The sequence below is a fragment of the Musa acuminata genome, chromosome BXJ2-11 (genome assembly GCF_036884655.1).
Source record: "Musa acuminata AAA Group cultivar baxijiao chromosome BXJ2-11, Cavendish_Baxijiao_AAA, whole genome shotgun sequence".
Classification (NCBI taxonomy): domain Eukaryota; kingdom Viridiplantae; phylum Streptophyta; class Magnoliopsida; order Zingiberales; family Musaceae; genus Musa; species Musa acuminata.
Window position 1 is genome coordinate 26,964,443 of NC_088348.1, and position 11,933 is coordinate 26,976,375.

The 11,933-nt window shown below is 36.1% G+C and overlaps 1 protein-coding gene across 2 annotated transcripts; it reads right to left on the reverse strand.

Annotated features, from left to right (window-relative positions):
* Positions 1 to 1,844: 1,844 nt before the first annotated feature.
* On the reverse strand, positions 1,845 to 11,804 carry LOC135626528 (uncharacterized). 2 transcript variants are annotated; one of them, XM_065131911.1, is made up of 7 exons: positions 11,510 to 11,804; positions 10,314 to 10,406; positions 8,667 to 8,796; positions 4,584 to 4,872; positions 3,612 to 3,666; positions 3,064 to 3,157; positions 1,845 to 2,323 (listed from the first exon to the last, which is right to left on the reverse strand). In XM_065131911.1, exons 1-6 carry the CDS (start codon positions 11,795 to 11,797, stop codon positions 3,083 to 3,085), a joined length of 930 nt encoding a protein of 309 aa, XP_064987983.1. In that variant the 5' UTR covers positions 11,798 to 11,804; the 3' UTR covers positions 1,845 to 2,323; positions 3,064 to 3,082. The 2 variants fall into 2 exon arrangements, with proteins under 2 accessions (XP_064987983.1, XP_064987982.1); XM_065131910.1 differs by lacking the exon at positions 3,064 to 3,157 and having other exon boundaries at positions 11,510 to 11,803.
* Positions 11,805 to 11,933: the final 129 nt, after the last annotated feature.

Sequence of the window (11,933 nt, forward strand, 5' to 3'; positions counted from 1 at the left end):
TCCGGTACCGTTACAGTACTACAGTTCTATACTGTAGCACTGCTGCAGTATTAAAAAATATAAAATTGTTCGGTACATCAGGGTGTACCGTTCGGTACGCCCTGATGTATCGCCCGGTACACTGGTATCGTACCGTACCGAGCCCGGGTCGAAACGTCGGTACGACACGATACGACGAACCTTGGTTACGAGTAACAAAATCAAGATTTATGAATTAAAATAAATGACAAACGATAGACATGATTGAATGCATATTTTATTGAAATTTATAGATTATCAAAATATATTATAATTTCAGATGATTCTTTTTTTTTATTATTAAGAAATATACACATGACGTTTCGGTGAGGAATACCAAAAGCTGGCGAGGAGAACCGATACCAAAGGCACGCATCGTCAAGCATGTGACGCAGCACGACCTTTGGCGCCTCCCCAGGTATCCACGTGGCGAAACATGATCGGCTGGGCTGGATCCTTTTCCTTTCCCTCAATCCATCTTTGGGTGCCTTTCCCTCCCTTTTTGGGTTTACTATCTTATCCCCACTTAGACATTTTTCCCTATAATTTTTTGTTTGCTCAAAAAAAAAATCATATCCTTATCATCATCAAATTATTATTATCATTAATAATAATAATAATAATTTTATTATTATTACTATGATCAATATCATAACAAACATATATCAGTATAAATATTTAATTTCATTCGACGTAGGTGTTAGGTGATCCATTTATGTTTATTATTATTATTATTATTATTATTTTAATATTAAATAAAATTATTAATTATGTTTGTGTTTCATATATAATTAATATTCTAATTAGTATTGCTATAACATTGTTATTTTTTTAATAATATAGCAAAGCGATTTATCAAGTGAGTTTTGTCCAAATGCATCTTATATCTAAACGAATTCCTTACTAATAAGAATATCATAATAATATAATAGATTTAATTAAATCATTAAGTTCATAAGTTATTAAGATACACATTGGCCCTCTCAAGATCTCGTATTAGTATCAACTTTAGAAATCGGATCATTCCTTTTACATCGTGCTACAGTATGCTATATCTTTATGATATACATTGACCGACCCTCTCGAAATCTCCTACTAACTTTAGTTCCATGTAATCATGATAGAGTAATCTAAATCTTAATTTAGCCGTGGAGCCGACCATAAATGGACAAACTTCTTCGGAAGAGTAAGATTAAGAGTCAAACGCGAGCTTGGTGTCTTCTGAGTTTGCATGGCAAAAAGGATGATGGGCTGCCATGAATTGGTGGCTGCCTTGAAGGGATTAGGATAATGGGGAAATGGTGTTGGGATCGATACTTTCGTGCCTCCCTTGAATTGGTGGCTACCGTGCCAAAGTAGGAAGCAAAGTTCTTTGGTTCACCAATGTGCCAATCTAATATTAATTGGAAACCAGGTCGGTGAGCGTTGACATCCATCACGGCCGAAAGGTTTGCCGACCTAATGTCTCTTTCTTTGGATCTCAAAATAAAAAAAAGATTTTTATTAGACCCGTAAACTCTACTTTTAAATCAATGTGAGACTAAATATGACCTTATATAATTTCTCTAGTTGGAACGGCAAGGCGTCTTCATGAACGTCAAATAAGATCTATCGTTAAGTGAGACTCCGATAAGACTACAATGATTAGAGAGTAAAAGAAAATTAATACAAAATAAAGAGCCAAAGATGATCCCTCTCTTGTTTACATCATGCTTATACATGTAAAGATTAGCGATAAGACTTTATCCATATCATGAAAATATTCATGTGTATGAACTTGTATAGATTCTATCATGCATCTTCTTGTTTTAATTCAAGAAAGATAATGGCTCAAACAGAGAATCCAATATATTACATAAAAACAAATATTCATGTGTGAGATGAAATAGATAAACATGGCTGTCTTATGAATCATGTTATTTCCATTTAAAATAGACAGACATATAAGACCAACACTTAGAAAGTGTTACCAAAGAAATATTGTGGAAGATGGAGCTTTTCTTCTAACAATTTTTCCTAATGCCAAGATCAAGAAACTTTCTTTCTAAAAGACTCTGCAGATGCCGAGATGATGTGATGCTGAGAATTGTCATAATAGTTGCATTCTGTATCTCTGACACTTTTGATCTGGATGCTCAAATTATTCCAAAAACAAATGAATTCTGTAGAGCCTACTCATTGATACAACAGCACTGATGAACCAGCTTAATTAACATGATCTAACGCTACATTCACCGATAGCTAGCTTATTGCATAATGTCTTGTATGCTGCACTGCAATGCTTGAATTTCTCCTCTGCTGCTTCCTGTTCATTAATCGAAGAAAAGTTTCGATACCATGTTATAAACATGAAAAAATGGCTGCAAAAACTTGCAAACATGTTAAAGAAAGTAGAAATATCATCCCGAGAGCCAAAAACTCAAATGTAACCCCATTGGAGATTCCACCCGGGCGACTGTTCATGAAAAACATAGGTCTCCATAAGATGATGCTTGCCAAGCGCTGGAAAGTCAACGAGGTAAAGAAAAAAAAACGCTCTGCAAGAGCAGGGTAAGAATCAACCCTGTTTTAAAGCCAATTTGCCTTGCAACAAAGTTTATTCTTGATATCAATTGCATTTACCAGTTCAATGTAACATCTAATGGCACTGTTTGAGCCCGTAAATCCACAAGCTCAATAAAAGTGAAAAAAGGAACGTTGATGAGATTATGAGACAACAGTAAGCAATCTCAGATTTCAGACTTCACTTGCTCAGTTGCTCTTTCAAATAAAAGCTAAAAAGAGCAGATTGAGATCAGGATTGGAGTTCAACTCTCAAATAGGGATCAAATGGATTGACAAGATTGGCCGAACTGGATAATTGGAGGATCCTCCAAAGATTGCTTGGAATAATTGGGACCAACATGGTTCAACAGAATATGATGTCACCCAAGATAGCGTCAAAATGTGCCAAAATCTGTCACAACATGTCATAATAGATCCAAAAGCAGGCAAGAAATGATTAAAATCACCAAAATAACAAGGATTAATCAATATTAGCAGTACCAGATAGGAATAGGTTAAATCATCCCTGCCTGATCCCCTCTAATCCTTGAGCACATATCAACATGATCTTGGATGATTCTTGGCCCAGGATCACCTTGACACAGAAATCGGTGTTTGAAATTATCAAATTGAATTTAAATCTGTCAGGATCTGTCAAATTCTGAAACCCAGTATTTAACATAGCAGTTTATCATCAGTATCTTTACCCTAGAGAGCACACTCAGTTCTTCATTGATCTAATGAGAATCATACTCCCTTTTCAGGTTGCTTATTAATAGATCAAACTTATTTTGGGATGAAAATGATAAAGGTCCATAGCATGTAATAGGCTCATCTTAGGGATCACTGACTGATTGACTGGAAACATAGACAACAATGATGTCGTCACATGAAATAACCCTTATAACAAGAAACATGCAGTAGGAAATACATGCTGAGGTGCTCAATGGCTTTAAAACATATCCTACTCACTAGCAACATTATGTCGCCGATCATCGTTCAAACCAAGTACTTCCAAACTAGAGAAAAAAGCAATGCCAAATCTTTACCTTTGATGAACCTTGGTGTCGATCTGGATGCCACTTCAGAGCACATGTTCTGTATCTGTTAGAAATGACATCAATAAATTTCTGATGTGACTAACCAGAAAGTGAATATAACATGAGTTTTGATCTACAACCCATCTACAAGAGAGTGGAGTCAACTTTCATCTCACCTTCAATGTTTGTTATAGAACATTCATATGTCAATTCTTAATTTCTTTTACTGCCTGGTGATTATATTATGTCACTCATATATATATATATATATATATATATGTGTGTGTGTGTGTGTGTGTGTGTGTGTGTGTGTGTGTGTTATCTGCTTATAAGTCTCCCCTTTTTATGAATTTATTTGGCTATCATTTCCCTGCCTATTTGTTATTTACAATTATAGAAGTTCAACTTTCCATTTTTCAAGTTCTTTTGTTAAGGTTCCACAAATCTTCACTATCATTTTCGTGATAGCAAAGTACCTTAATTCATCTTCATATTGTCTTAATTGTTTTATAAATGTCGCCTAAATTTTTTCAGTAATCCAATACTTATAATCCATTTTCACGAAGAAAACATATGAATTGCTTACTAAAAACTGGAAAGTTGGTTTTGATTCACCAGTTTTAACCCCCATCCTGAGAAGTGGAATAATAAACCAAAAAATCAACAGAAGAATAGTCTACTTGCTGTTGCTATTTACCTTTGGCTATCTTAATTGCAAATTATGGAGCATATAGAAGGCTAGGCCTAACTATAAAACCCCCTCAAGTTTCAAATAGTACCTTTTAATTTTATGTAAAGCATAATGTTCCAACTTAAGAAAACAATATTTCACTTCCTCAAACATTTATTATTTGCATAAAAAAGTACTTTATACTCACATGCAATATGCATAATACAACTATTTTACTAAATTTATACTGAATAGAGGAAGATTTAAAAAGTAAAATAAATTATCTAGGTCATAAAAACTTTGAAACTTACGCTCTTTTGACTTCTTCTATGTTTAAAGGTCCAAATGCTCTCAAACCAAGAGCTAGCCTTTCAGATGTGAATTCTGGTTGAGCAGAATAATCATTTTCATCATCTGTTTCATATGTCCAATTCCTGCTTTTATGAGAAGTGTGGCCAGAATGACTCCAATGGGAATCTTGAGAACTGTGAAAAGACCAATAAGAGAATCGTGTCCCTCCAAATGCAGAATGAAATATATTCTCAACATCGTCATCATCATCATCGTCATCACTTTGATAAAATTCAAACACTCTTTTCTCTGGAAACATACATAGTCCAAATTAAAAACATCTGAGTTTGAACTAATAGAATTGCAAGAACTAATCACATAGTCCTATCTGTTAGTGGAACTAGCTTAGCTTATATATATTTGACTACTAAAGCCTATAACTCTCTCCATACTTTTGTGGCTCAAAACACAATTAAGAAACACTAAAAGTTGAAGCTTGATGAAACTTGATCTCAAAGGTGCATCATCAAGATGAACTTTGACAATTAAACACATTACTACGTAACATAATGATTTTTCTTGTGAAATAACCACAACTATCTAGTTATCTTTTATTTCATAAACACATTCTTCACTTGCCTTTTGCTTTAAAATGATACTGTTTCTGATGAAACATCATCATTTTCCTTCACAACACCTCCACAGTCTAGGGATTTTTGAAGCATTATGCAAGTTACATAAATTTATCAACTACAAGTAATTCAGTGTGACTGATTTCATAACTAGGTTCAGCCATAAGTAAAGTTTTCTCAAACTATCTATGAAGGCTTCCGAATATTGAGTATTCATAAAGAAGAAGCAGTATTTCACTATTTCCAAACATAGTTGATTCCAATCCGGATCAGCTGAGCTGGCTTAGGATCAGCCAATGGCAATCCAATTTCTTCCAAAAAATGTTCAGCCATAAGTAAAGTTTTCTCAAACTATCTATGAAGGCTTGCGAATATTGAGTATTCATAATGAAGAAGCAGTATTTCCAAACATAGTTGATTCCAATTCGGATCAGCTGAGCTGGCTTAGGATCGGCCAATGGAAATCCAATTTCTTCTAAAAAATCAGACAGATATAGGCAAGGTTTTTAATTTCGAACCGTACTGATGTACCAAGCCTTGCTCGGTATGGTATGTATCGGCATATACCAAGCGATACATATCGGCATAATGAGCGATACATACCGACGTATCGAGTTAGGATAGAGTTTTTAAGTTAGAAATAAATATACATTTAGTATAGTTTTAGCAAAACTAATGAAAATCAATGATTTAAAAAGCACTAGGCGCCAAGGTCCAAAAACGCCCGAGGCGCTAGGCGCTCACCCGAGCGAAGCGATGCGCTAAAATATAAAAATATAAAATATAATTAATAAAATAATATAAAAATATAAAAATATATAATATAATTAATAAAAATTAATAATATTAAATTAAAATAATATATTATTAATCTATTAACAATATTAAAAATTAATCATTTCAAATAAACTTAATAATATTAACATTTAACACAGTATACGTATACTGTTAAAAGGAAGTGTAAAGGGGTGCTGAGCCTGCTGACTGAGAAAAGAGGAAGCGGCGAGCGGCAGCGAAAGCGGGAGCGGCGAGTATCGGGAGGCGCGAGCGGCGACAACGGCAGCGTTTGCGAGCAGCGGCAGCGTTTGCGAGCAGCGGCAGCGGGAGCAAGAGTGGGAGCAGGAGCGGTGAGCAGCGAGAGGCGCGAGCGACGACAGTGGCAACGTTTGCGAGCAGTGGTAGCGGGAGCGGCAAGAGGCGCGAGCAGCGACAGCGATAGCGTTTGCGAGCGGCGACAGCGGCAACGTTTGCGAGTGACGACAGCGGCGAGCAGCGTGATCAGGATCGGCAGCGGCGAGGGTTAGGGTTCGTTTGCCACTTATATCAGTTTTAGTTGGTTCGATTGAACCAACTAACCATCATAGAGCGAACCAGACCTAAAATCTTGGTTCGGTCGCCTTAGTTAACCCAGGCGCTCACCCGAAGTGCCCAGCGCCTGGGCTCGGGCGAGCGCCCAGGCGACGCCTATTTGAAGCGCGCCGCCTGGGAGATTAGCGAGGCGCTCGGGCCTCGCCTCGCCTCGCCCGAGTGCCTAGGCGAGTGCCCGAGCGCCTTTTTAAATCGCTGATGAAAATTAGGTAAGAATAGTGTCACATTTTTTTTTTTTAGCTTTGAGGAATAACCTTATGCAAGATTCGCAATTTCGATCCGTTCTGGATCGTCCTTCCATTAATATTGAATTATCTACAGAAAAATTATTTGAATTGTTTGATTATTTTGTATATAATTTAAACCAAGGATTAAAAGATCGTACCGTATCGAAGTTTCTACATTCGCTCGGTACGGTATGGTACTGTATGCCGAGCGGTATACCGTTCGATATATATATATATATATATATATATATATATATATATATATATATATATATATAATAAAATAAAAATTCGACGACGTCGCCTCTTTCTTCTCCCCACGAGGCGATGTTGCCAAAATCTTATATATATATATATATATATATATATATATATATATAAAAGATTTTTTTATATATAAATATTTTTATAAAAGGCAACGTCACGTCGCATTTTATAATATATATATACCGTCCGGTAACGGGCGGTCCGTGTACCAGTCTGCTGACAGACCGGTACGTACTTCCTGTACCGGGCGATATTATTCAAAATTGAAGACCTTGATTTAAACTTTAAGATTCAAATGAATTAAGTAATCACATGTGTAGATATACTCTATTCTACCATCAAAATGAATAACAAGTCTTCACGGGTGGTGGATCGGGGTCCTTGATCCTATGTATATGTATATTAATATGATATGTTTGTCAGACCCAATCATGACATTGATCCCACGACATAGTGTATTAAAACACCGTATACCATTGGTGCATCAGTATGGTGATTGCCGTAGGTTGATCGTCGTGAATCATATGTGTCTGAGGTGGCTCTTGAGGTATATATTGGTGAATGTCATAACTTCTACTTTCGTTACTGATCTGCTGCTTCGTATCATACTGTTGCTCGGAGAAGTATGACTAACCATCACCGTACTGCTATTGGCTATAAGATTCTCCATAATACAACAACTATGAATACGATGAGCTTCGTTCTGTGTCTACGTCGTGTAGGCTTTGTTTCATCTGTTGAAAATCATCCACTAGCTTCCTCTTAATCCTTCCAAATTAGCCTCCTAAATTTGATCCAATCCACAAATCGTTGCTTTGTTGAATTTAGGAGAATGAAAATGTGAGAATAAGAGAGAGATTATGAGTAAAAATGAGCTTAAAAGAGTTTAAGAGAGTGTGAGAGTAAAATGGATTGAAAAAAGGAAGAGGAAAGGGTTTAAAAACCCTTTAGGATGCCTCCAACGGTCAAATTGACCATTTGAAAACTAATATAAACCGACCGTTACTGCCCGGAACAGCCTCGTATCACCCGATACGAGGCTAAAAATCCAATACCGCTTGGTAGTGGGCGGTTCGCGTGCCGATAGGTTGACGGACTGATACGTACCGCCTATACCGCACGGTACGGTACGAAATTAAAAACCTCAGATATAGGGAATAGGTCAGAATTGACATGCAATTGGTCCGATTGGTTGATTTTGGAAAAGTTCAGGTAATCCGACTAGTTTCCGGCCAATTCTAACAAGGAATGTTGTCGATGATCCCCAAATGTAGAGATGGATAGAAGAGGAGGGAGACAAGCAAAGGAGGAGGGGGGCTTATCTTTTTCTTCACTATCTTTCAACTGATATTTCTTATAAAAATCATTGTCATCACCTCTCTGCCCTACCCAAAAATGCTCTCAATCATAAATATTCATTAATTTTCTAACTTTCTTTTTCTTATTTTCATATTTTACTAATAAATTATTTTCAGCCCATTCCAACCTTGTCAATCTTATCCAACAAATCTGGCTGTTACTGAGGTTTTGTTACTGTTCACTATCAGTGCCATTCCAATTTCAACCTATGCAAAAAACAATACACTGTATAACACAAGAATGTCCTTACTCTTATTGCTATTAGATTCCCATTGTGGATCATGATAACCATTCTTCATTGCTCCCATGGCCCCATAATGCCTTCTAAACCATGGTGTTTCACGAGTTGATGAATTCTGTTCAACTTCATCTCTCCAGCTCTGAGACCTCATGGAATGGAAAGAAAATCAATACTACAACAAATCAAAAGAAATTCTTAACATCAAAATCATGCAAGAATTAGTGCATCCTTTGTAAAATAGAAAAACAGTATATGACCCAACCAACAAGTAGTTCAAATGTATTAGTTCATCTATCAAGATGTAGAAAGTTTTGACAGAAATGAGAAAAATAATCAAAAGAAAAAGCATATTGTCTATGTCAAAATTTATACTTAAATACTGATTATGAATAGATAGAAAACTTTAGCTGCCTAACATAAATTTGATTCCCATGGCCATAAGTATGCCAGCTGAAGAACTTGAATTTTTGAACCGATATAAACTGAAGGTGATCCAGTGCCTTAAGAAAATTTTCTGGTCACAAAAATATGACAAGTACTTCGGTCACAACAAAAAATAAAATCTAGTGGCAAATTTAACTTCAGTAGATAAGGAAGATGTGGAATCATAGACGGTTTGGCCTCTCACAAGGTACCAATTATCTACAGTAAGAACAAAATCCTCAAACTCAATGTCAGGGGGCAAAGATTTCATAAATCATAATACATGCATAACATGAGTCATGAAGCTTAATGAAGTACACACTACAAGATTAATCCTTTTGGTCTATGTAGAACCTTCAAAAGAAAATTTTCTGGAACAATATCTAGCACGTCTTGTCCCAAAACTCCAGGTTAATTGTATAAACAGCATGAATCTCTAAAGGAATAAGTCTTCCACATTTACTATATGGAAATGCAATAAGCATGAATCAACTTTGATTGGACGAATATCACATCTCCAGCAATAAGAACGGTAGATGATTTTCTTGAAGATGCAAATGAAATTACCCTCGTCATCAATCAATGATTATCTAAACTGCTTGAAACTACCAGTGGTAGGTGTAAGTTGCAAGCATCAGATACAAATTATGAATTTTATATCTCTTCAGTGGCCTTTAACATGACAAACCTTGCGGAGGAGGACAGGGATAAAGGTTTTGCTGTGCAGAAGTAAAGCTCAAGATAATCATGGAGATGTTCCCATGCACATGACAGAGAAAAGAACAAGACAACAATCAGGGATAAAACCATTCAGAATCTATTTGTGCAGAAGACATCCATTCCAAGTCAAGGATACGACAAAGGAAATAAATTCACTTAAAAGTGCAGGCAGATAGAGAAAAAAGAAATGGTTTGATTTTAAACAGCTCAATTTTGGTGGTACTACAAAAGAAGTGCTGGTAGAATTATGTTCTACAAAACTCTGTGTGGGGTGTACACTGCATATTTTAGGTAATTAAAGAAATGAGGACAATTAACAACAGTATGGAAAAGTTTCAGATTAAGCAAGCTAAAAGAATGGCTCAACAAAGAGAAACAAAAACAGCCAAAATATTAAGAGTTCGAATGATATTTCTATGAGTTAAAAAATAATAATGACGACAGAGGAGATAAATGTCAAGAATAATATACCAAACCAACAAGCAAGAAGAAATAAAGATTGCATAAACTAACCTGAAAGAGATACTCTGCATAGTCCGAGAGGTTGCGGACTTGTGTCCTTTTAGATTCCATCTTTCTCTTCCGTTTGCCATAGTAATTGAATCGCTGAAAGTATCACTTGATAAGAAACAAGATATAGAGAACAGTATATATATATATATATGTATGTATATATATGTATGTATATATATGTATGTATGTGTACAAATGTATATATATGTATATATACATATATATATACAAATACATACATATATATATATATACATATATATATACAAATACATACATATATATATATATACATATATATATACAAATACATACATATATATATATACATATATATATACAAATACATACATATATATATATATACATATATATATACAAATACATACATATATATATATATATACATATATATATATATATATATATATATATATATATGTGCATATATATATATTTATAAATATTAAAATTCTGTAGAAATAAGGAGTATCCACTTCAAATGTTGTCATAAAATAAGAAACAAAAGGCATGCACAAGACTAATCACATTGCAATGTCGTAAATAATGTTTCTTAGATGCTATGATAAACCCAATAATGACTCAGTTGAAATACAATTGGTGGGACTTGAAGGGTTTGGTTGTCTAGACAAAGGATTAGTTACTAATGAGATTTCACACCAACAAAAGAGAGACTTTGGAACATGGAAGGAGGTTATTTTCTGCATGAAAGAAAGGGGCAAAAAGGCAAAAAAAACGCTACTTCTGATGTCATTATGTTTAAGATTTTGTCAAATTCATATTTCTGACCAAAAAGGTACGTGCTTCTCAAGCAAAGATTTGGTATCCATGCGGGAGACCATGTAATGCTGTTGGTAGTTAACATAGGAATATGCCCATTAGACCCAACACAAGAACCTTGTGATCTCGAAGTAATGCGAAAGCACACCATCATAATTTCGTTTGTACGAATCAGAAATCTGTCCCCAAAAGCAAGCAGAGACACAAAGGCATTTTTTCCCAAAGAGATCAAGGATTTTGAGCTAATTCTTTTTGTGTGTCTTCGAACCGATGCGGCCACTCAATTCATCAAACACATGAAGGGCCAGAATAGGGGATGAAAGACGATCAAAAGGACAAAAACAAAGATGAAATCAAAGGGGAAAAAAAGCAAGGAAGCATGCATCAGTACTCACGGGGTACCAGTAGTTCTTCCTCCGGCGCTCCAAGACGGGGGTGGAATGGAAGAAGGAAACGGGCATCGGCGAGAGGGGAGAAACGGGAGAGCCAACGAGAGCGGATCGCAGCACACGATTCATGATCGATTGGGAGAAGATTCGTCGTAGGAGAGGGAGAGAGCAGAAGGTGAAGAGGCGACCGCCTCTTCTCATCTTCTCAAATCGCGGCGACCGCGAGGGGCCATTTCGGTGCCGGTTTGCTTCTGCTGCGGCTCCGACGACAGCGGATCGCAGCACACGATTCATGTTCTCGCTCCGAGGGCGATTAATGAACCGTCAAAACGGACCGGACCGGGCCACATTGAACCCGAATCCGCTCTATTTCCGATTGGGCTTAGCCTATGCACATTGAACCCTGACCCGACTTGGAGATTACGTGGAA

Coding starts and splice junctions, on each gene's coding strand:
- LOC135626528 (XM_065131910.1), bottom strand. CDS start 11,797: ATGAATCGTGTGCTGCGATCCGCTGTCGTCGGAGCCGCAGCAGAAGCA. Junction 8,797..10,313: donor ATGCAGAGTATCTCTTTCAG/GTTAGTTTATGC, acceptor ATGAGGTCTCAG/AGCTGGAGAGATGAAGTTGA. Junction 4,873..8,666: donor GGAATCTAATAGCAATAAGA/GTAAGGACATTC, acceptor GTATGTTTCCAG/AGAAAAGAGTGTTTGAATTT.